Raw genomic sequence first — 25,664 nt, 5'->3', positions numbered from 1 at the left:
AAACTCGAGACCCTACTCAAAAAATAAAGCAAAAAAGGCTAGGGTGTGGCTCAAGTGGTAGAACACCTGCCTAGCTCAAGGCCCTGTGTTCAAACCCCAGTACATCAATCAATAAACAATTTTAAAAAGAGTAAAATAAGTACTCAACACAACAGATAAAAAAGCCTACAGCTACACACAGGGTTCATTACATACCTCTGGCTGACTGGTTCAGACTCTGGAGTGCCTATTACCACAAATAGCTTAATGGGTCAGGGCCTCAGACCACTTTTTTTTTTTCTCAATCACTGTATTTTTTAAAGTGATATGGTTATATATACACACACACACACATGTAGTACAGATGCAATCTACCTAGGACCTTTACATTATAGCTGGAGCTTTGGTCATTTCTTGAAAAAAAGGTAAGGAACAGAGCCATACCTGATCAGGACCCATGGGCATGCCAGACATGGGCATGGAGTTCATGCTCATCTGCCCCAAGTGGCTGCTGCTGCCATTCATGTGCACCATGCTGTAAGCTGCAGGACTCCCCTGGTGGGCAAACTGCTGCTGGGGAAAGGTACTATGAAGAAAGAGTCATTTTAGAACACAGGGTACACACAGAGGGTCTATCATAATTTTGTCAAATGCCCTTATACTTAAGCAGGGAACATCAGAGAGCAAACTTTTGGACAGCCTGCCTTTATTTTTCATAGTTGTCTGTAACCAATACTCTGATGAACATGTGCATGGTATAAAAGACTCTCATGGACAAGATAAGCAACACGTTTGCTAATATGAACCCATGTTTTCTGATCTCTCCATTCAAATAAGTGTGGCTGGAAAATGCAGAGATTAATTTCCTAGACTTTTAGCGCCAGGGTGTGAATGGCTTTTAAAGTCACTATTCTTTACCTGTTCCTGGCCAAGTTTCCTGATGGCCACCCCTTCATTTCTGAGGACTGATACATGGGTGCAGTCTGAGGATGCTGCATCATGGGATTCTGGGTGGGACCCATTCTTGATGACATCATTGCATTAGGAGGACTAGACACTCGACCAAAGGCTGGATCTGGTTGTTGTCCCATTCCTTCAAAGAAAGAAAAAGGACAAATTACAATACTCAAATGTTACCTTCATAGAATCTTGGCTTTCTATGGTAATTTTATGTTCTTTTTCAATATAAGAAGAGGAAGAGGCATTAAGTACAGAATAAAGTACTATAAAAAGCTGCCTTCCAGTTATTCTTGCTTCTCATCAAGATGACAGCTACAGTCCTGAAGTTATTACAGAAAGGCAAGCCATCTAGATCACTTGAAGAGCAGTTGTTTCAATGACCAGTCTATCAAAAAGGGACTCCATATCTCTCCCTCTTTAGAGGGCAGAAGGTACTATTCCCAGAGGGCAAGGCTGCACTCTGAATGTAAGCTCCCCTCCACCCCAAGGGGAGACACCTCTACCCCCACCATGTTCCTAGAACTTCTCAAAGGCTAAAGTGAAACATATTTTTATAATTAATAGTAAGTGCAACTCACCAAGCCCACGGGATACATTCCTCTCAGTACCCTGAATGAATGTTCAAGAGATTTACTATACTGGGACATGTAAGAAGGAATGGGGGATGAAGTTTGTACTCTATCTCCCAAATGAAGAGATAGCTGAAAAAAGAAGATCTAAAAAAATACTCAACTATGATAGAATACATATGCCTCAATTCCCTGGGTACTGCAAACATTTTTGTTCTCCATTATTTTTTTTACTAATTTTAATTCTCTTCTGAAACAAGGAATAAAGAGCTGACATGAACAGACCTGGAAAACCTCATGTCCTTAGTAATGTTACTTTGGGAGAAGATATTCTGTCAAATTTACCGTAACTTGGTGGGTATGAAAATTGCTGTGGTGGAGCCTGAGGCATTGCAGGTCCTGCCAAAACTCCATCCATGCTAGGGGAGGCAGTCACATTTGGAGGGGGGCTGAAGGCCTGGGTTTGCTGCTGCTGCTGCTGCTGCTGCTGCTGCTGCTGCATCATCATGGCCACCCTCTGCTGTCGGAAGTGATGACTCAGCAGCTCTCTGCTGCGCTGGGCAACCATCTGGGCATTTAGAAAACCCTGCCAATGTCCAAGAAAGAATGCCACTACATATGTAAAGCAAGAACCAACAAGCTCCATACAGATAGTTCCCCCACAATACATTAGGTAAAAAAGAGAAAACACTACCCTCCTTTGTAATTAAAACAAAGAGGAAATACACAGTTCTTTATGATAAAAGATTTCTGAGCCAGGCATATAGTTCCAGCACTCAGGAACTGAGGCTGAGGGAGAAAGAATCACCTTGAGCTGAGAGTTGGAAGTCCAACCTGGACAACACAGCAAGACATTATCTCAAAAAACAAAAAGAAAATAAGCACAGGGCTGAGCTGTTAAGGCAACAGGAGATGCAATGGGAGTGAAGCCCCACAATAGAAGGGGAAGGAGATAACAAGGACAAAGAAGTAAGCAGGGTAATACTCAGAGAAGCAGGGGCCTCAGAAGGTCTGACAGTCTCTAAACCTCCAGAAAGAAAAGCTGGAGGACAAGAGAAACCATTTGAAAGTTAAGATGGTAATGATCAATGACTAAACATATAAACCAATTTAGGCTCTCCCAGCTGAGGAAGATCATCTTCAAAAACCAAGCTTTTATTATCTATTTGGAAAGCAGCATAGCTTATACAGGATGCTGATTATCAAGAAAATCTAAGTACTTCCAAGTAAACCTAAGATAGTGAAAATGAGGCATTTCACAGCTTTTAAAAAGACAATTATGAACACTATTCCAACCACAGGAGAAGTGTCTTGTAGTAATCTGCCTCCTGCACACTAAGAAAACACCTTAGCACTTCACTCTGGGAAAAAGAGTTGTCACCAGCCCCCACACAACAGGGAACAGTTAGTCTCAGAGGCTGTCACTAAAATCAGATAATGTATTATCTTTTTTCTTCTTTATACCTGTAGTTTCAAATGTTAGCCAATGAGCATGTAGTATTCATAATCCAGGAACAGAAACATTTACAGTGTTATTCTTAATTCCTAAAATGTGGTAATTTACCTCAAAACATAGCAACTGATCAGTGGGGAATCAAGGTAAAAAAACACGGATGGTTTAATGAAGCAGCCCTGTGTCACTAACAAGAATAAGAATGGAAGAAGAAACATCAGATGGAGCAGATTCTTACACAAGAAATTTGGAATTACCTTCATTTGTTTAACAAACACAAACTGAGAGCCACCCATGAGCCCCGCCCTGTGCTGGAATGCGGCAGTGCAGGTGGAGAGGCTCACCTGGGAGCTCATCTGAGGCTGCATCACAGGTCTCACCACAGCAGCACCACCAGCGGTGGGGTTTTCCATTTTCATTTCAAGTGCCTGCCGGCTCTGATTCAAAAACTAAAGAGAGACAAGTTGGTAAGTGAGCAGAGTGTGTTAAGCCCCAAACAGCTTTGAAAACTCAGCACCACCCAGTGAGGTCATGATGACATCTCTAAACCCATTAACCTGGGAAGTCTCATTTACACTGAACTGTACACTTTCACACTGCAGAAAGGGGAGTGCTGGAAAGTTTTTGCAGGCATGTGGAGCCTTCTGCCATGTTTGCACTGGCAAAAAATAAAAGTGCACCTGTGTGGCTTAAAGAACGCGTTAGTGAGAACTCAACTTATAGTCAGGTTTCTGATCCAAGTACTTGAACTTCTGTTATCTCTTCCTAAGTAACACTTAGTGAATAGAAATGATATAAAGTTGATACCATGTACACAGCTTTCCCAAGCACCTAAACTTTTAGGAATATTCACACACTGGAGTCTCTGGCTCTGGGTTCTAAACTCAAGTCACTAACTACATATATGGTTTAGGTCCATCACATTTAATAACTCAGCACACATAAGATACAAACCATAGAAATTATATTTTAAAACATTAGTTGGGTATTAAAGAAATGGAAAAACAGCAGTTCTATTCTGGAATAGTAAAAAAGAGCTAGTTCCAGTTTTATAAAATACCTAGAAAAGCAGAGGTTCCATTTTTTAAAATGCTGATATTGCCGCACCTGTAATCCCTGCACTCAGGAGGCTTATACAGAAAATTGTTACTTGGAGGCCAGCTGGGCTATACAGTAAGACTGTCTCAAAAAATAAGAGGCTGAAATCAAGACAGTTTTAACATTTGATTATGATATTAAGAACGTTTTTCAAGTATTTTTCAGACTGTGAAGCCTTCAACAATTTCTAACAATTCTTTCTGGTATTTTTACTTTTTAACCTGTACACAGGTACACATTCTAACACAAACTTTACCCCTCAACAAGGAGCCATCTGTGCAAGTATAATCCTACACAGAAGGGAAAACAAAAGGAATGTCCTTAGCTGGGGAGGGTTGGAGAGTCAGTGGCAAAGCCCTGAGGAACACTGCCTAAAACAACTACACAAGGCAGGGCCAAAGGGAAAGCCACTTGGGGCAGCAGCCAAGGACAGGACTGGCAGGTTACCTGCTGGCCCTGCAGCCTCTGCTGAAGTTGCATTCTAAGTTGCTTCGGGGTATTTGTCCTGGGTCTCATGATGCTGGCCCTAGGGTGCATTCCTTGGAGAGGAAAGCTGCCTTGCTGGTTCATCTGGTTCATCATGGAGTTAAAAGATGGTGATTGTCCCTGAAGATTAAAGCCTCCTTGCATAGGAGGCCCCTGGGCTGGGTACGTCTGCCCATATAATACTGCCTTCTGATCCATCATTACTGCTGCTTCTTGGCCTTGGAAAGCATCCTGCTTGGGCTCCAGAGCTTGTCCCTTAAAGATTAAACACATACACACAAATGAACATTTGCAAAAGCAACCAAAAACACATGTTCTAAAGGAGGTGAAAAATAAAGTTAATACACATGACCAACAAGGTTTCCAAATTCTAAAAGCAAAACCAAGGTTACTGTCGTCTAAAGTTCCATGAGAACACAGACTATACCAACTACTCAGAACTATGACCTACTGCCTAACACACTCCACAGACAGACACTCATGTTTTCTGAGCCAAATATCTACAACATATTAAGTGCCTAAAGAAATACTATTTGGTATGATACATTGTAAATGCCACAATGTACCCTACCCAACACAAAGAGGGAGAGAAGGGAAGGAAGGAATTCTATCAGATTTCCCTACTTGGACCTCTCAAGCCAAGTAGAAAATAGATGAATTAAAAACTACTGATCAAGAAATTCTCACATAATTTGTGCAAGTATGTTTTGAAGGTAGCAAGAGGTGATTTTAGTAATGATAGTTAATTCAAAAAATACTCCCACAGGACACTGATAGTGCCATGCTTATAATCTCAGAATTTAGGAGGCTAAGGCAGGAAGATGGAGAGTTAAAAGCCAGTCTGGGGTACAGAGTGAGACTCTGCCTCAAAAACAAACAACAACCCCCACACACACACCAAAAAAAAAAAAAAACAACACACCCATCCCCTGGAATGTACTCAACCAGCTGAACAAAACCTAAAGGTTTCACCACTACTCATGGGTGGGGGGTGAGGGGAAAATTCATTCATTCAAGAAATATTTACTAAATTTTTTTTAAGTGCCAGATGTCATTTGTCTACATGCTAATAAGCACATGTACAAAACAACATCCTGCTGGTAACAGAAAAATAAATATTCTGAAGAGGTGCTAAGATCAGAAAAGCCTGTCAGATCCTGCATACACCTTTACCTTCCCGTGGGCCCAGAATGCCAAGCACGCAGTCAACAGCCTTGACAAGGCTCACCTTAAAGCATAGTTCACTCCTCTGTACTCTGCAACACCACTTGTTTTTATCCTTATCTCTGGCCTTTCACTGGATGAATGTTACGAGTTCATCAGGGTTCAGTCCCAGACTCTCCTTTTCTCTTGATACACTTTCTACCTCCACATTCTCAGCCAGTGATAGCTATCAAATTTTTGTTTCCAGACCACTTTCAACTACTTTGTTTATGCAAATGCATATTAACACCTTTACCTGGGTGTCTAGACATAAAAACTTAATTATGTAGAAAACAGAAGTCATGACTGGGAGTATGGCTCAGGTGGTAGAGAAGTGCTCACCAAGCAAGTGTAAGGTTCTGTCACTAGTACCACCAAAAAAAGAAAGGGGGAGGGGGAGAAGAGAGGGAGGGGAGGGGGAAGGGAGAGGAAGGGGAGGGGAAGGGAGGGGAGGGGAGGGGAGGGGAGGAGAAGGGAAGGGGGAAAGGAAGGGAAGGGAAGAGGGAAGGGAAAAACCCTTCCTAAAAAACTACCTTGTTTCCCTCAAATCTTCGCTTAACACAAGGCATAGAGTAACCACTTACCACCCCAGAATTCAAAGCCAACAAGCTTGATTTTCAGCCCTCCTTCACAAGTGTATATATTCAGGCGCATAGACGTGTACCACAGACACCATCACATACATGATCCACTCAGCCCATCAGGCTTCCTTGCCCCCATGTTTTGCATGCTTCCCTTCCATGTGTTCTACTGACATAAGCCTGTCTAAGACTTTCTGTCCCATCACACCAACTTCCCCTTCTCCAGACAGATATCAGATAAATTTAATGAAGCCAATCATATTTTAAGTTAAATATGGCTGAGTAACCATGCATACCAACCTCCTTTCTCTTGACAACTCTACTAAAAGAGCAGAAAATAATCTAAAAGGGGTCCTGAGAGACCTTGCAACCTATCCATCAGTTGCAGACCATGACATCAGCAGTATTACTCAACCATTCATGACTCACTGTTTGGCCCTTTGCCTCCCAGTTTAATAGCCCACTATATGGCTTCTCCTGTCCTGGGGAGATGTACTTAGTGCGTTCTGAAATGTCCTATTTGGAATCTGCCTCTCTCCCCATTCTATAATCTGTGACTCTATCTTTGCTACTTACATAATATTGTTTAACTGTTACCCTATAATGTACTTGTCATCTATACCTACATAAAATAGATGCACTAAAAATCATTCAAATAATTCCTAGTCACATTACTTCTAGGATTTTTCCAGCATTTTACTATTATAAAATGCTGTAAAGAGCCAGGGCTGGTGGCTCAGTCCTATAATCCTAGCTGCTCAGAAGGCAGTGATCAGGATTGCCATTTGAAGTCAGCATGGGCCCTAGCTCAAAAGTACCTAACACAAAAAAAAGAGTTGGTGTAGCCCTGAGTTCAAACCCAACACCGCAAAAATAAACAAATAAAATAAAATGCTGCAAAGGAAAAGAAAAAAAAAATGCTACAAGGGCTTTTTATATGGCTACATCTCTGGTTATGTCCTTATTTCCTTTTGTTGAATCTCAAAGGGTAGAATGACTCTGCCGATACTAAATCAGTGAAACTATTTGAAATGTTTTCCCATAACTTTTCAAAGATGATGAACAGTTTACCCTACCAGTTTCCTTTTATGAAACTGCCATTTTGCTATACCCTGTTGGTCCTAACTTATAGAAGTAGAGACAAAGGCATAGCTCAAGTGGTAGTTCCTGCCTGTCAAGTGTGAGGCCCTGGGTTCAATCACCAGTACTGCGGAAGGGAGGGAGGGAGGAGGGGAACGGAGGAGAAAGACAGACACAGAAAGAGGGAGGAAAGGGGGACATGGAGGGAAGATATAAGATGAAATAAACTTTCACCAATATTTCTGAGCTATCTTACTGTGGTTACATCAATTTTGTCTACTTTTTAGTGGAATATTTACTGATTTCCAATAGTTCTTTAGATAATCATGCAATGTGTAACAATGTTTTGATCAGCAACAGACCACTTCTCCAACAATGGTCCCATAAGATTATACTGCACAGTGATATCACAGCTCAGTTTGGAAGTATATTCTATAATGTTTGCACAACAATGAAATCACCTAAGGACCTATTTCTCAGAGTGTACCTATCCTTAAACAAATTATTGTGTTGAGAACATTAACTTTTTGTTTTAGCAATATTCTGCCAGTAACTTTCCCCTTGTTTATTTATAGTGGCTTTACCAATGAGCAATACTTAATTTATAAAAATTTCAAAATGTTTGTCTCATTCATTGCACATTTTTGGCATGCTTTCTCATCCAAGAATATTTACTCATTTTTAGTGTTATAGTGAAGTTAAAATTTATCACTTCAATTATTAATTTAGTAGAGATACAGTTTCATAAGGTACTGCATAATCTATCAGCCTAATTTCCTTCCTAAAATCACTCTTTCCAGTCGAGTCAGGTGTCACCTGTCTTCATTTTTTTTGTGGAACTGACTTTGAACTCAGGACGATCCTCCCAATCTCTGCCTCCAGAATAGCTGGGATTACAGGTGTGAGCCAATACCCAGCTACTACTTTTTTTTTGTTTTTTGAGACAGGCTCTCCCTGTGTAGTCCAGGCTGGCCCTGGACTTGTGATCCTCCTTCTACTGGGTATTCCTGATTATCCCATCCTCCAAAAAGAGAATTTAAAAGATTGCATTCATCTACAAAACAGTAAGAACAAGGAAGACAACAAGATCAAATATTCTGATAAGTATCTGGAAGACAAAGTGAATGAAAGAGTAGGAAGAAACTCAGCAAGGTAGAGAAAGATAGACCTATATGCCTGCAGAGAAAAAATACACAGAGAAGTGAACAAATGTAGCCTACAGAACTAATGAGAGCCCTCCTCCCCCACAACTGGGCATAGGAAAGAATGAAGCACAGTGCTGAAAGACATCAGGAGTCTGAGTATAGAGTAGGGATTCAATTACCTGCCCTGCCTGCTCCTAAACTCCTCAAATGGCTGTACCTTCTACCTATCCTCCCCCACTCAAATGGGTTCAGGGATCAGGCAGAGTACAGGGCAGGAAGGAGGCAGAGGCTGAAAATAAGAAATGTTATAGTTTACATACTGTAAAACTTTATATCCTACTCTATGAGATCATTCTAAATGATCCAGTCCAGTTTCCAAGTGCAAATAGGTAATAAAAGTTTTCCAGGCAAGAACTGTAAGCCTCTTTACAGGAAAAAAAATATATATATACGAAGGGGGTCAGAGGGAAGGGAGAGCTGTCAATGCTACATGTTGCAATTTAAGGAGTACTTTAAAAAAAAAAAAAAGGCCAGCTCCCAACCTAATCACAACCTCGATAAAAATAATGCTGCTCACCCTTACAGTATATCATTCTTAAATAAAAAACAGTCAAGGATCACTATATATTTGCTAAAAGCTGAGTAGACTGTTTCATATAAATACTATAGGCCTATACATAACAACCAAACTCTGCAGTGAGCGCCAGTGGTCACACCTGCAATCCTAGCTACTCAGGAGACAGAGATCAGGAGGATCCAGGTTCAAAGCCAGCCCCAGACAAATAGTTCCAGAAACCCTATCTCAAAAAACCCATCACAAAAAAGGCTGGCAGAGTGGTTTAAGCAGTAAGAGTGCCTGCCTAGCAAGCACGAAGCCCTGAGTTCAAGCCCTAGCGCAAAAAAATAAATAAATAAAAAATAAGGAAACAGGGCTGGGATGTAGCTCGGTGGTACAGCGCTTGCCTAGCATACATGAGGCCCTGGGTTCAATCCCAGCACCAAAAAAGAAAAGACAAAAAAAAAATAAGGAAACAGATTCAACACAGAATAGTGAGGATTGTTAATATCTATACCTGCCTCACAAAGACACAGTAAAACAGTAAGTACTCACTAAAAAAAGGCAAAGGATTATTTAATGTGTCTGAACATGTGAAAAAAAATAAGAAATTTTATAGTTCTGTTGGAGTGTCTGAAGAGAATAAGTATGTAGAACAAAACAAAATAAAGGTAATTATTACCTAAAATATTTTAAATTTACTTAAATATATATGTATGCTACACTTGGCTCAGCAATAAGCCAAAATAATGTAAATATTGGCTACTTATTCAACAAAAGATAGTTATATTGGAGTTATATGAGGACGCATGCGTGTGTGTTTGAGTGTATACACTAAAAGAGAGAGAGAGAAAAGAACATCTACAATTTCTCATCTAAAAATCCCAAATCCAAAATAGCTCTTAAAAATTTAGTAATTTTTCACTAACATCAAATGCATCTAACAGTAAAACCAAGCTGAGGGTAGAGCTCAGGAGCTGAGTGCTTGCCAAGCATGTGTAAGGCCCTGGATCTGACCTACAGCACTATAAAAAAAATTTTTTTAAACCACCTGCCCTAAATTTACATGGAACAATACAGTTCTCTATCACTGTGCTATAGATGTAGTAGCCTGTTTAGTTCTAGGCTACTGCCCAAACTGTACTGTTACTTGAACTCTGTTAAGAGTATCATGTAATATAGGTACCATTCTCTCTTCCTAAAATCCAAAATTTCCTGAATTCCAAACAATGTGTAACCTCAAGGTTCTGAGATAAGGGACTCAAAGTGCATAGTCAACTATCTCATTGGCCAAGACAAAATATATTGACTGGTTTGTAAAGAAATAGATGGTATGGCGGGGTGACAAGTGGCAGAGTGCCTGCCTAGCAAGTTTGAGGCCCTGAGTTCAACCCTTGATACCGCCAGAAAGAGAAAGGGAAGGGGAAGAGAAAAGGGAAAGGAAAAGCTACATGAACATACTTCACAGAAATATGACCAAAATAAACAAAGAATGGAGTTTCACTACCTCAGAACAGAGTAAGTGATTGGGGTCCTTCTTCAATAAAAATATGTTCCCATCATTTTATTTTCTAAGTTACAAATACAGACTACTTTGCTAAAACTAAAAACTAATTATAAAAAAGCTGGGCACAGCAGCACAAAGGAAGTGGAGGTAGGAAGATCTCAGTCTGAAGCTGGTCTCTAGAAAAAGTTAAGCTCTTGAGACTCTATCTGAAAAACTTTTTAAAAGTGAAAAAACTGAGGGTGAGGCCCTGAACCAAAAATAAATCAGGTTTCATCGGTACCCAGCTTAGAATACGTCTGTGTGTCTTTCCTGGCTTTTTTTTTGGGGGGGGAGGCGGGGAACTGCTGCATTATTTAGAGTTGAACTCAGGGCCATACACTTGCTAGGCAGTCACTCTACCACTTGAGCCATGCCCCCAACCCTTTTTACTTCGGTCATTTTTAAGATAGGATCTGATGTTTACACCCAGGCTGGCCTGGACCTCAATACTTCTATTTACCCTTACTGCTGGGAAGGCAGGTGCATGACACCATGAGATTTTGCAGGGGGGAGGAGGGGAGGGTGTTCCACAAACTTGCCAGGGCTGAACTCAAACCGCTGATCCTCACAATTTCCAGCGCCCACCCCCACCCCCAGGATTACAGGGGTGAGCTCCAATGCCCAGCTCCTGGCCTCCTTTTTCCTCTCCAGATTCATTTTGTGTTACTCCCCTTCTGCTCTCACTGAGTTCCAGTCACTTTCTAGAACCACAAAGGTCTTTACTACCTAGGAACTTCTGAGTATGTTGTAGTTCTTCTGGAACACTTCTCCATAGCTAGCAAAGGCTAGCTAACTCCTCATCCTTAAGGTGTCAGTTTCAATGTCAATGCCTAAAGAGAGCTATCCTGACCACTCAAGTCCCCAGTTACTGTTGTGTTGTTTTTGTTTGTTTGTTTTTGTGGTACTGGAGCTTGAATTCAGGGCATACACCTTGAGTCACTCCACCAGCCCTATTTTTTGTGATGCGTTTTTTTCAAGATAGGGGCTCACAAACTATTTACCCAGACTGGCTTCAAACCATAATCCTCCTGATCTATGCCTCAGGAGCAGCTAGGATTACAGGTGTTAAGCCACCAATGCTTGGCATAAGGATATTATTTGTTGTTTTGGACACAACAGCAGAAACTTTTTTTTTGGTGGTGGGACAATTTGAATTCAGGGCCTCATGCTTGCTAGGCAGGCACTCTATACCACTTGAGCCATTCTGCAAGCCCCCTCCCTTTACTCTATTTCAGTATGCTGAACTTGAAAACATAAGTTTTTAAGCTAATGAACAAAATTAAAACCAAGCTCCCACCAAAAAGGAAACCAAAATAAGTGATTTTCAGTGTTTGCTGCCCAGCATCTTAAGAGTATCATACTACATATGACTAGCCCAGGAAAAGATAAAAATTCAAAATAATGGTTTCTGCTAGATGTCCATGGCTTTTGCACCATCATAAAGTCAAAAACTGAAACATGAACCATAGTTAGTTAAGTCAGGGATAACATGAAAACCCCAGCCAGAAACTATAAAAAACACAGAAAATGGCCAATAAACATAAATGTATTTCTTCGCTTTGCAAGTTGAATATCAATCTTAAGACAAGAATCTCTTGCCTATCAGACTGGCAAAGATTTTTTTTTTTAAAATCATGCTCAGTATTTGTTCAGGCATATGCTCATTCACACTGTGCTCCTTATCTGAGCCACACTGGCACGCTGCTGGCATAGGTATAAGGAGCTACTATCATCATACCATTATAGAAAATGAAATACCGTAATCTTTCGACATGGGCTCTTGCTATGTTGCCCAGGTTTACTTGAAACTCCTGAGTAGCTAGTAGTGCAGATGCTCAAAACCATGCCTAGCTTGCTAGCATACACTTTCAAAGAAACAACCTAAAAATAAGGAGGAAAACCTTTAAAGTATGGATACTTTCTAACCCATTAATTCTTTCTTCTAAGGAAGCAGACTCAGTGAAAGAGATCCGAGGCAGGCACTGATGGCTCACACCTGTAATCCTAGCTACTCAGGAGGCAGAGATGAGGAGGATCGTGGTTTGAAGCCAGCCTGGGCAAATAGTTCCCAAGACCCTATCTTGAAAAAACCCTTCACAAAAAAGGGCTGGTAGAGTGGCTCAAGGTGAAGCCCCTGAGTTCAAACCCCAGCACCGCAAAAAAAAAAAAAAAAAAAGAAATTCCTAGTAAGCCTGAGGCCCTGAGTTCAGACCCCAGGACCACCACAGGAGAGAAAGAGAGAGAGAGAGAGAATCAGACAGACAGAGGAGTAATTCACTGAATTGTTTATGATAAAAAATAGGGAGAAACAATTCAAATTTTTATCAGTAGAGAACTAAATATTGTTCAATATGGGGTAATATTTGGCCATTGAAATTGAATATAAATTGGCCTCCTAGTGCTTATTACAGGCTGTTCTTAAAATGACTGTATAGAAAGAGGAGGCAGGGTGGTGGAGTGGCTCAAGTGGTAGAATGCCTGCCTAGCAAGCATAAGGCCCTGAGTTCAAGCCCCAGTACCGCACCAAAAAAAAAAAAAAAAAAAAGAAAGAAAGAAAATGTGCAAGGTGTTATGGGATAGATTGTGGAAAAAGAAAAAAAATGCATAAAAAAAAAAAAAAAAAAGAAAAAAAAGAAAGAGGAGGCAAAGTAAACCTACCCCATATACACCTCAGCCCAGGCCCTGTGCCTGTGTGTCTGGTTCCATATCGTAAAGGGGGAAACACAGGGTGAGACAATTTTTTTAAAAACTGGATATATACTAAACAAAAAGATGACTGACAATGATGACTTTCATATGGTAAAACTGGTTATAAAAGTGTTTCTAAAAGTCTCCAGTTTAAATATACACACACTCAAGTTTCTCTCATGAAAATTTACATATTTTTTAATCTGAAAGCATTATATGCTAACAAGTTATTAATAACTCCCCCTGTGCCACTATCAGAAGTTTTTTAAAACTTTATATACTTTCATAAATCATCAGAATTTTATATACTGACTGCTAACTTTTATCAGCAGTACAAAGAAAGCAGTTTCCACCTTAAAATTACCACTTTAAAAGAAAGTTCAAGCTTCTTGGTCTCTGTGTATTCCTCATACACATCCAGACCAAGTTCAACACTCTCTGAAGTGCCAGGGTCAGATGTCACTGGCACCCCTAGAATGTGTATCGGGACTGCTCAGTGTTTCCCATTCATTCTTCCTAAGTTCTGTGATAGTGCTTCCAACGCTGCCCTGCAATTCCTTATGTACGTCTGCCTCCCCAACAACGACCGAGAACCCCCTCAGCCACTCCTAGTTATTGCCCAATGCACAGACCTATACAATTCTGACATACACGCATCCTTTTTCTTTGGTGGTACTAGGTTTGAACTCAGGGCCTCATGCTTGCTAGGCAGGCACTCTACCACTTGAGCCACTCTACCAGCCCTGTTTTGTGATGGCTATTTTCAAGATAGGGTCTCAAGAACTATGTAACTATTTGCCCCAATATGGCTTCAAACCGTGATCCTCCTGATCTCAGCCTCCTGAGTAGCTAGGATTACAGGCGTGAGCCACCAGCACCTGGCCCACACATACCCTTTATTTTTATTATTGTTTTTTATTGTTTTATTATTCATATGTGCATACAAGGCTTGGTTCATTTCTCCCCCCTGCCCCCACCCCCTCCCTTACCACCCACTCCGCCCCCTCCCTCTCCTCCCCCCAATACCCAGCAGAAACTATTTTACCCTTATCTCTAATTTTGTTGTAGAGAGAGTATAAGCAATAATAGGAAGGAACAAGGGTTTTGGCTGGTTGAGATAAGGATAGCTATACAGGGCATTGACTCGCATTGATTTCCTGTGCGTGGGTGTTACCTTCTAGGTTAATTCTTTTTGATCTAACCTTTTCTCTAGTTCCTGGTCCCCTTTTCCTATTGGCCTCAGTTGCTTTTAAGGTATATGCTTTAGTTTCTCTGCGTTAAGGGCAACAAATGCTATCTAGTTTTTTAGGTGTCTTACCTATCCTCACCCCTCCCTTGTGTGCTCTCGCTTTTATCATGTGCTCAAAGTCCAATCCCCTTGTTGTGTTTGCCCTTGATCTAATGTCCACATATGAGGGAGAACATACGATTTTTGGTCTTTTGGGCCAGGCTAACCTCACTCAGAATGATGTTCTCCAATTCCATCCATTTACCAGCGAATGATAACATTTCGTTCTTCTTCATGGCTGCATAAAATTCCATTGTGTATAGATACCACATTTTCTTAATCCACTCGTCAGTGCTGGGGCATCTTGGCTGTTTCCATAACTTGGCTATTGTGAATAGTGCCGCAGTAAACATGGGTGTGCAGGTGCCTCTGGAGTAACCTGTGTCATAGTCTTTTGGGTATATCCCCAAGAGACACACACCCTTTAAATAAAAGCAGCCACTACAAAATGCATGTTTCAGAAACACATGTGTAAATGAACATATTTTCATAAAGTTGGGTGTATAACTAGGAGCAGGAGATAACATTGGGACGTTCTGGTTAGCTAAATAGTCAAGAAAAGTAGTTACAAAAAACTCAAAAAGAGCATTTAAGAATCTATATAATGGGCTGGCAGAGTGACTCAAGGGGTAAAGCATCTCCCTAATAAGCATGAGGCCCTGAGTTCAAACTCCAATACCACCACAAAAAAAAAAATCTACATAGCCTAAGTAAATGTCACAATGTATCTCCCCTCAACTATTATATGCTAATAAAAAACTGTAAGAGGAATCTACATAGTAATTTCACTGATCATTTCTAAAGTTGCCTAAAATGTAACAACTTCATAAAAATAGGCTGACATAAGTAATATCACAATCATAAAGTATATTTTCTAAATAAGAAAGACACACCTACAGCCCCTCTTGTGTCTGACTTCATGAACATGCCAACATGCCCATGCACACACCTAGTCGTGGGCACACACTCCTATTTCCATGCTAATGCAACATACCTGATTTACAAGCTCAGGGATTCCCAAAGCTCTGTCAATTTCCTCCAGGCCTGTGGCATCTGTATTACTCAGGAGTGTGTGCAACTGGTCCAACAATGCTCTTTCATCACTCTGGCCTTCTGGGTTAGAGGGTGGCCCAAGGAGATCATCCAAGGAATTCCTAAGAAGAGGCCTGGAAAGAGGCTTGCAATCAGTTTTCATGGTTCTGTGCTGCGAATGTAATTCAGGCAACAGGGCTTGTCTAGCACTCATGAGTCCCTGGGTTCAATCCCCAGAACCACAAAAAAGCGAGGAAAAAAAAGTTTTTAGCTTTTTGAAAGAAAAAAAAGAAAAGATAGATCATAATAACCATATTTGCATTCTCCTTCTCCCTCCCCTTCCTCTCCCCTCCCTGCCTCCCTCTCTGGATGTTTTTTGGTTTGGTTTGGTTTTTTTTTTGGGGGGGGGGGGGGCTTGAACTCAGGGCTTTGCAATTCCAAAGCAGGTACTCTACTGCTTGGAGCCACATCTCCAGAACATTGTGCTCTGGTTATTTTGGAGATGGGATTTCACAAACTATTTACCCAGCCTGGCCTCAAAACTCCATCCTCCCAACCTCAGCCTCCCAAGTAGTTAGGATTATACGAATGAGCCACCAGCACCCAGCTGGGTATATATATATTTTTAATGTGCAATAATAACTCACATACTATAAATATAAATAATAAACAAACCAGCAAAGAATAACAAATGGCAAAAATTTACATTAAGACCCACAATCTGAAAATTTCACCAGGCCATCTTATATCTTCAATCCCAATGCTAAATAGTAAGCACCAAATCCTACGTATTTGAGGCGATACAGAGATTGAAGATGGGAAGAATGGGAAAGGGCACTATTCTTAAAACAAAAATAAAGCTAAGTGACAGTAGTCATGATACCTGAAAATTATAGAAATCAACAAAAGAACAAAAGGGTAGAAACACTGAATAACTGCAATCTGGAAGACTGCCAACAAAACTTTTGTTACACTTGGCCCACAGAGCTTGTATTAATGGTATAATATAAACTATACACATACCCACAGCAAGGTGCCACATTTCTCCAACACATGAAAGAAATGAAACTATACATTTATCTTGCCTCAAAAAGTTGTGCCCTTGAAGCTATTTGCTCTCTACTATGTAGAGAAGCATTTTAAGTTAATAAACTCATGTAGCTACATACTATCTACTCGATCAATCCATTTTTTTCTTTGCTTAATTTATTATAGACTTGGGGTTAGTGCTGAAATTGACAGTGGCCTCTTCCATGTAAATAAGTGACTAAATTAAATAAAAATACAGACCTAAACCCATAATCCTTCTTTTTACAAAAAAAAGAAAAAAAAAAAAACAGAAAAGGATACAATAGTTTACTTTCACTATCATCACTAAAATGTTTTAAAATAATTATTTTTAATTGTTTTCAGAAAAACAGGCTTACCTTCTGAATACCATTGATAAAACCAGTGGGAATATGTATTTATCTTATCGAACTGTTACAATTTATTCCCCTCCTCATGAGATCATCATTATGAAAGACAGTCATCTCATAGAAAAGTTCTCAGAAGTCTGATCACAGATGGTTCTAACTCCTCCCTGTGAATGCCTCTGCTTACTGCCTCATCAGATGGCAAGGAAGTGCCTCAATTATAAAGAAGTTGTCACATTCTCTTTGGGGATTATTCCTGTTCTGACTCTTCTAAATCCAATGTTTACATTTTCTATAGTCACAAAATAAAGTCCCACCTATTTTGCGTCCCGTGAGGTCCTTGTTCCATGGACAACATGCCATCTGGCCAGGAACCTGGTTGAGCAGATGGTGCTGGTTGGCCATAGAGACTGACCCCTATTCCCATGGGAATCTCAGCAGGCCCTGGCAGAACAAAAAGAAATAAGCAAATTTTCAAATTAATCAATGGTGAAAACTACCCTGAAACATCTTTTTCCTTTAATTGAAAAAGACACTTACTCATTTGAAGTATCTGCTGCTGCTGCAACATTGGTCTTGTACCTGGTATGCTATTAGACCGAAGAGGCAAGGTGGGCATAGAGCCCCCCACTGCAGGTCTAGGTAAAGAAGCACTGTAATCACCTCCTGGTCTTCCCATGGAATTTGAACTCATAGGTTCCATTTTGCTGACCTTTGAGTTTGGTAAGCCCCAATCTCCTGAGGAAGGAGTCTGGTTCACAGTCACATTTCTGTTTGGTCCTCCTAAAACAGGCAGAAGTGATTAGTCTTTCCCATCGCATAATAAAATCCTATATCATGTAGGTACAGCCATTACACAAAACAGTGGCTTTGACAAAGCACTTTGTCACCCTAAGATGGGGGCTAGTCAGTTATGAAGACAGTTATGATAGGCTATTCTTCCCACATATTCATTTTAGATATAGAAAAATGTCCTAAACCAAAAGATTCTTTAAGAGTTTAAATAACCAATACACAGAATAAATGAACTATACTCATGAAAAAAACATTATGCTAATGATATGGAAAACTTGTTACTTAATCCAAATTATTTAAATGGCTTTAAGTATTTAAAATTTGCTTTTCCCAAAGAAATTTTTAATCATACATACTCATTAGAAACAACCTACCCATATTGCAGCCATAACTTTCCTGACTATCTAACATTCGTGGATTCCCACCCAACATGGATTGCTTTGGTAACATGGGGAAAGCGCTGACAGTCTTTACTGGAGGATTTGAGCCAACAGAAACAGGGCTATCTAGAGACACTGCTCGGTTATATGGAGGACGAATGGACTGGACAGGCTGTGGACTTCTCAAACCTGTTGAAAACATAGAAGCACAATACATAAATATCCCTTGATGATTCAATACTTAAATTATCAAATACAAGACATAAACACTGTCATTCCCCATATAAGAATGTCTTTCTGACAAAGACAAACACTGCCTTTCTTTACAAATTAAAGACTAAGGCAAAAAGGGAAGAAAAGCCCCATATTCCAAATAAAGTTGGAACAATACTCTCAGTGTTGGCTGAAGTGCTGGGCTACTGTTTCACTTCATATTGAAAAATACATTGGGCTGAGTGGTGAGGGTAGCACAGTGGCAGAGCATGTTTTGCATACAGGAGATCCTAAGTTTGATCCCCAGCACTACAAAAAAGAAAAGGGTAGCCAGGTGCTGGTGGCTCAGGCCTATAATCCTACCTACTCAAGAGGCAGAGATCAGGAAGATCACGGTTTGAAGCCAGCCTAGGCAAGTATCTTGCGAGACCCTATCTTTACAAAAAGGGCTGGCAGAGTGGCTCAAGTGGGAGAGTGCCTGTGTAGCAACCGTGAGACCCTGAGTACCCAGTACCACCAAAAAATTAAAATTAAAAAAGATGAGAGGGTGAGGAAGGGAAGAGAAGACCGTCTTCCTTGAAAAAATAAACACCATGCCAAAAAAAAGGGGGGGAAAGGAAAGGAAAGAGGGAAGGAGGAAACACCATGTTCCAAATAAAGTAGAAACAATCTCAGGGAAGAAAAATTTACCACTGTTTCAAACTCCTGAAGATTCTTCCACATGTGGACTTAAGTATATTCATTTCAACTTAGGAAACAATGCAACTAAAAATCAGTAACTATAATCTTGGATAATTGTAAATTATTCCTTTTCAACTGACACACACAATATACTTTTGTTTAAAATGATAAATGAGCCAGGCACTGGTGGCCATAACCCTAGCTACTTGAGAGGCAAAGATCGGGAGGATTGTGGTTTGAAGCCAGCCAGGGCAAACAGCTCAGACCCCATCTCCAAAATGGACAGTAGGTATGCCTCAAGTGGAAAAGCGTCTGCTTTGCAAGTGTAAACCCCTGAGTTCAAACACCAGTTCCACCAAAAAAGGGGGAAAAAAATGATAAATGAGTAAACATATTGCAATAGAAGAGAGCTTAGGTAAAAAACAAAACCACCAATGAAGAACGGGCTCATGGTTAAATAATAAGATTGTTTAAGCACCAAAGAACAGGTTTTAATCTATAGTTTGGGTTTTCTAACTCAATTCTTTGTGACTAATAAAAATATATGCTCTAGCACCTAGTTCTACTCATATCGATTACAGAAGTGCCATGGTTACTGGTGTTATTTGTGAGAAATAGGAATTAAAAGAAAGAAAAAAATACACAAAAAGCTTTTCAAAACACATGCATTACTAATTAATATAGGAAACTGAGAGGCAGTATGTGCTCAGAAGTTACAAATGCTAGCTATAATGTCCAGTCTTAGTTTAAGAATATATATGCATATGCAGGAAAATTTCAAAAAAGCAAAATTTAATTCTTCCTTACCCAGAGAATTAGTTCCTTGAAATATCTGTTGCTTGGTCCCCAAATGACTGCCATTTGTGGATACAGAATTACTGTAAAAGTCAGAGCCAGTTAGGTCGCCAAGAATAGCATCTAGATTATCCAAGTCTCCAGATCCCTGAAAATAAAGTTTTAAAGATTAACCTGTGTGCAATTCTAGAGATCAGAGATAAACACATTCATAAGTGAACATACGAAATGAGATTAATTAAAATAAGAATGCCCCACTTGTAGGCTGGTTTCTTATGACCCCATCCCTCATCTTCCTCAAGCACAAACAGCTTTAAAGCACTGGGACACGTCACTGGATTTGGTACTTTCAAATGGCACTTTTTTTTCCATTTACACTAGCCATTTCATTCTCAAACTGTAAAATATTTTCCAGCTAACAGTCACCAGGCAAAGGAATCATTATTAGCTAGCAGAAATCTGCATTTATATATACCTTCTACAAACAAGTGACAAACTGGTGCTATACAAGACGTTCACAGGCACGCTCTATTTGCTCTATAAATATGGCAAACACTAGATTAAACAAAGTTAAATCCACACCATGAAGCCAGGCCTGGTGGCACATGTCTATAAACCCAACACTTGGTAGGCTGAGGCAGGAGGATCTAGAGTTCTAGGCCAGCCTAGGCTACAGAGCAAGTTTCAGACCAGCCTGAGCTATACCGAGAGACCCTATCTCTAATAGCTCAACTGGTAGAGTGCAAGTGAAAAGCCTTAAATCAAAACCCAGTAGTGCCCAAAAAAATAAAAATTAAAAATCCATACCCTCACCCAAGCCTTTCATTTGCTCAGGTGTATAATACAACTCCTAAAGTGGTGTTCCTCAAAGAGTTTGGAAATTCTTACATAGAATGTGACTGGATACATGAAACCTGATTATAAGGTAAAAATCAAAATTATATTGCTTAATTCACATTTTCTTTTTTCCTGACTATTTCTACCATACCAATCTGCTCATTCCAACAATAAACATTTCCATGAAAAAATTTCAAACTGGCCACTAAAAAGAGTTGTTAAGCCGGGGTTTGGGGGTCTAGTTCAAATGGTCGAGTACTTATCTACCAAGTATGAGGCTCTGAGTTCAATCCCTAGGACCATTTAAAAAAAAAAAATGTAGCCAGGCATAGTGGACAGCTGTAATCTCAACATTTGGGAAGCTGACAGGAGGAATGCCAGGCTGGGCTACATAGTGAAATCCTGTCTCAAAAAACAAGGCAAGAACAAAAAAGAATTTTTTTTAATAGGTACATTTTAGAAGGTACACATGTGATATTTCTAAATTACATCATAACACTTTACTGATACCAAAAAGATTAACTTAATTTTGCTGGGCATGGTGGCTCATGTCTGTAATCCCAGTTCCTAGGGAGGCAGAGATAAGGAGACCAAGGTTCAATGCTGACCCAGCCAAAACTCAGAGAGACCCTATCGCAAAAAAGCAAGCCATGCATGGCAGGCAGACACAAGAGGATCACTGTTCAAGGCTGTGCTGGGCAAAAGTGTCAGACTCTATCTGAAAAAAGAACTGGGGGCATGATTCAAGTGGTAGAACAGTTCAAATCCCAATACTGCTTCCTCTCCCCTCTCAAGAAAAATTAGCTAACCTTAAACAAACCATAAACCTTACATTAAAAAATAAAAATTTTGCTAAGCACCAGTGGCTCAGTCCTATGATCCTAGCTACCTAGGAGGCTGAGATCAGGAGGATCAGTGATCCAGACCAGCCTGGGCAAACAGTTCCCAAGGTCACATCTCCAAAATAACCAAGGTGAAATGGACTGGAGGTGTGGTTCAAATGGTAGAGCTCATGCTGTGCAAGAGTGAAGCCCTGAGTTCAAACCTCAATCCCACCAAAATCAGTAAATCAGTAAATAAATAAGAATTTGCATATAATAGATTATCTTTCTAACACAGAAATGATGCAAAACAATTCACCTCTTCGTTTGTTTCTGTCTTAACTTTAGAGTCTTTCTCTTGACTCGAGCTAGGAATGGTGGCACTGCTGCACTGACTGATTTTCCCATCGATCCCTTCCACTTGGGGCTGTAGTTCCTTAGAGAGTGCATCACTAGGATCATCCCTGTCCAGCAGATATCTAAGAAGTGCATTATTTTCCTTCTTCTTAGGACTTAGCTGCTCCTGCTTCACACTTCCTTCACCACACGAAGCTGTGCTGCTGGTGTCTTTCCCAGTGGCTTCTGCAGTAATCTTGGCTACTTCAGCTGGTGAATTCCCATTCTGCAGCAACTTGTGCAAAATCCGATGCTTCTCTTGTAACAGTGACCCATGCACGTTGGATGTAGAGGACACTCCCCCGGATGTTGAGGAGGAGACTCCAGAGGGGCTGGTGACACTCACAGAAGAGTCTTTACAACTTGAATCCAAGGGGGAATTGGTCAAGGAGGAATGACCTCGGTCATCAGAAGAGCAGGTGAGTAACTGCAGTAATTTTTTATGACCTTTGCTTTCCAAAGGACCCCTCTGATTCTCTGACCCCTCACCACTGCTCTCCTTGTTTTCTTTGTCACTGAGGTGATCTCTGCTATTTGACTGACACCCTGAACTCTCCACTGGATTCTGATCACAGTACAAGCCTAGGGGACTCTTGGATTCCTGACTGCTCACTTTACCTGGCTGGGTTATATTCATACTGGGAGAATTATCCAATTTGGGGCCTGGTGAAGACAGAGTAGATAAAAGAGACGTCCCCACCCCCTCACTGATGGCTTGCAGGGCACTGAGAGAGCTGCTGGAAAAGCTGTGGCTCCCAGTACTGCCAGAAGTTCCCATGGGAGAGTGCACACCTAGATTTAGGGAAAAATTTAGAAAAGAATTAGACTATCAGACACTATAAAAACACTATTTCAAAGTTTCTATTATAAAAATTAATGAACTCTATGAGAATTAGTAATTATGAAAAGAAAGCATAAAAGAAGTGCTAACATGAATACCTGCACCAGGAGAAAACTGATGTGAGGTCATCTTTGGGCTCCCACGATTACGAGGTGAAATCATGATATTCTGCTGGTTGGAGCCAAGACCAGGACTGCCATGTGGGGGGCTACTCATGTTCAGTCCATAGTTGTTGTTCTGGTAGGAAGACGGTGACTGTATGCCTGGCCCAGTAGTCAGTGAAGCTATGTTACTGGAAGCCCCATACCTAGCTCCACTCATCTGCCCTGTGGTGCTGGGATCTGCCAAGCCATAGGACCTGCTGGTCAGCATCTGTAAGCTTTGGCTTGGGGACATACTCATGCCACCTATGGAACTGCTGCATCCACCTGCAGGAGGTCGAATGCCTTGTCCTACAGGATTTGAGTTTGGTCTATACCCATTCTGTTCTCTGCAAAGAAACAGAGTATCAAACTTTTAATTAAAAAAATTACAGGCATGCATCAAAGCTCTTAGTCACATTTGGGGCAAGAAAGCAAAGGGGATGAGAGGGAAAGGGAGGGGAGGAGCAAAGTAATTGTCCAGGGATAGAACTTTTAGGTGCCACTCCAATACCTAGTAACAAACTCAATTTAGGAACTGATCACTGAATTAACATAAATGATCACTATGATAACATTTTTAACAGGCTAGAGAATCTAAATGAGTGACACCACCACAGCACGTGCAGGACCAATAGCCCTGTTACCTGGAATCTCAGCAAGGCAATACTAGAGTTGCCAGATGTCTAGGGCTTAACCTGGAAATATGTGCAAATTACTCAAAATAATCAATGGGTGAATATCTTCCTTCACCTATTTTTTATTTACCAATACCAAAAGTTAATTTCACTTATTTTTAAAGTGTATGATCAAATTTTAAATTCAGTCCCTAAAAGCAAAATATCATTAGAAATGAGAGTTAATGGAGGTAACCAGATTTTGTATGTTCTTTTATTCCCCACAGCCTTCCCATTCCTTGGCTCCTCCAGGAAGTAATTATTTGATGAATATTTTTAAGCAAAAATATAAGCTTAACGAAAACATAATCTAGGAATCTCAATTAGAGTCACCAAATTCCATACCTTTCTGCTTTTTCCTCAGTAACTGTTTTCCATTTTTACACTAATGTTGTGTGTAACATGAATGCACCCTAACTTATCATTACCTCTGAAGAAAGTGGGTTGAGACAAAGCCGTGACGATCATTTGTTACAGGATTTCGGAAGAGTTTGCTTTTTGTCTGTGCAGTCACTATAGTTCCATCAGCCAAGGAGAACCGATACACTGGGGTTTCTGCATGGCCGTGAATGTAAGCTGTTGGGGAAAATAAACTATTAATTTGCAAAATAAATACATATACGGAGAGGAAAAAAAGGAATTATATTTCAAGCACCATTTTTTAAAACCATATGAAAAACTGAAACTTCACCAAAATTATAAAACAAGCATGCTCAAGAATCATTTTCCGCCAGGCACCGGTGGCTCATGCCTGTAAGAATCCTACCTACTCAGGAGGCAGAGATTAGGAGGACTGCAGTTCTAGGCCAGCCCAGGCAAATAGTTTGCGAGACCCTATCTCGAAAAAAACCTTCACAAAAATATTGCTGGTAGAGTGGCTCAAGTTAAGTCCCTGAATTCAAGCCCCAGTACCTCAAAAAAAAAAAAAAATCATTTTCCTCCCCTACACCCAACAAGGTAATAACCGTGGTCACATGTATACAGTTAATGCTTTAAGAATACCCAACACAGCAACTATCAAGACCAGAATCAACTCCACAAATGTCTTTACCTTCTTGATAGTGACGTTTCTGGGACCAAGACTGCCCATCATTAAGACTAAAAAACCTCTGGATACACCTTCGGATTATATCTTCAAAGCCAGGCCTCATGGAGGATCTTAGAGAATTTGTATCTATATTGACGACTTTTCCTATTAAACAGAAAATAAAAAGGTTTAAAACCTGCCCAAAAGTATTTACTGCTGCCTACCCATGACTTAGCAGTGGAGAATTAAATAAAAGATCTTAAATCTTTACTCTGCCTTCTCTGGTCCAAATTTGTTGTCTGTCTTTCCTCCTTAAGGACAGAGTCCTAGCCGAGCACCAGTGGCTCACGCCTATAATCCTAGCTATTCAGGAGGCAGAGATCAGGAGGATCATGGTTCGAAGCCAGCCCAGGCAAACCGTTTGTGAGACCCTATCTCAAAAAACCTGTCACAAATAGGGCTGGTGGAGTGACTCAAGGTGTAGGCCCTGAGTTCAAGCCTCAGTACCACAAAAAAAATTTTAAGAAATAGACCTAGTCTTCTAAGATGCTCTCATAGTTGCTACATGTTCTGCTGTGAATACAATAATGTGCTTGTCTTTGTCTAGTTCCTGGCACAGAACTCCTAAAACCCTTGGAGTTTCCTAATAAGAGTATCTCTTACTGATTCATAACTATCCTCTCTAACCACATCTGTGTTTGTTCCAATGAGGTGATTTAGGGTAGTACTCCTAGACAGCCTCAGGGTGGGACTGGTCACCAGAATGCCCAAGTGATTACAGGGTTGGAACTTTCAGGACCATCCACTGACTCAGGAAGGGGCTTACGGTGAGGTCTATAAAAACCCTTTAACAGATCTGGTAAGCTTCCAGATTTGTGGCGACATGCCAGCATTAAGGAGGAGGCATGCCTAAAAAAGGCACGGAAGCTCTCAAGAGGATTTGTGTTTTTGAAGGGATCCTTACTGGCCTGCAAAATGAAGC

General features: G+C 40.5%; 1 protein-coding gene across 1 annotated transcript in view; it reads right to left on the bottom strand.

The window, feature by feature from the left end:
- Ncoa3 (nuclear receptor coactivator 3) overlaps window positions 1–25,664 on the bottom strand; it is a 119,516-nt gene that overhangs the window by 3,571 nt on the left and 90,281 nt on the right. The window contains 14 exon segments of the mRNA XM_020180454.2: window positions 424–565; window positions 898–1,072; window positions 1,854–2,094; window positions 3,306–3,410; window positions 4,507–4,800; window positions 15,627–15,798; window positions 17,397–17,523; window positions 17,620–17,862; window positions 18,249–18,443; window positions 19,956–20,091; window positions 21,921–22,789; window positions 22,937–23,328; window positions 24,084–24,231; window positions 24,707–24,847. Coding sequence (XP_020036043.2) covers window positions 424–565; window positions 898–1,072; window positions 1,854–2,094; window positions 3,306–3,410; window positions 4,507–4,800; window positions 15,627–15,798; window positions 17,397–17,523; window positions 17,620–17,862; window positions 18,249–18,443; window positions 19,956–20,091; window positions 21,921–22,789; window positions 22,937–23,328; window positions 24,084–24,231; window positions 24,707–24,847 — 3,380 coding nt within the window.

The sequence above is a fragment of the Castor canadensis genome, chromosome 5, assembly GCF_047511655.1.
Source record: "Castor canadensis chromosome 5, mCasCan1.hap1v2, whole genome shotgun sequence".
Taxonomy (NCBI): Eukaryota; Metazoa; Chordata; class Mammalia; order Rodentia; family Castoridae; genus Castor; species Castor canadensis.
The sequence above is the reverse complement of the archived record's forward strand: the minus strand, read 5'-3'. Positions and strand labels throughout refer to the sequence as shown.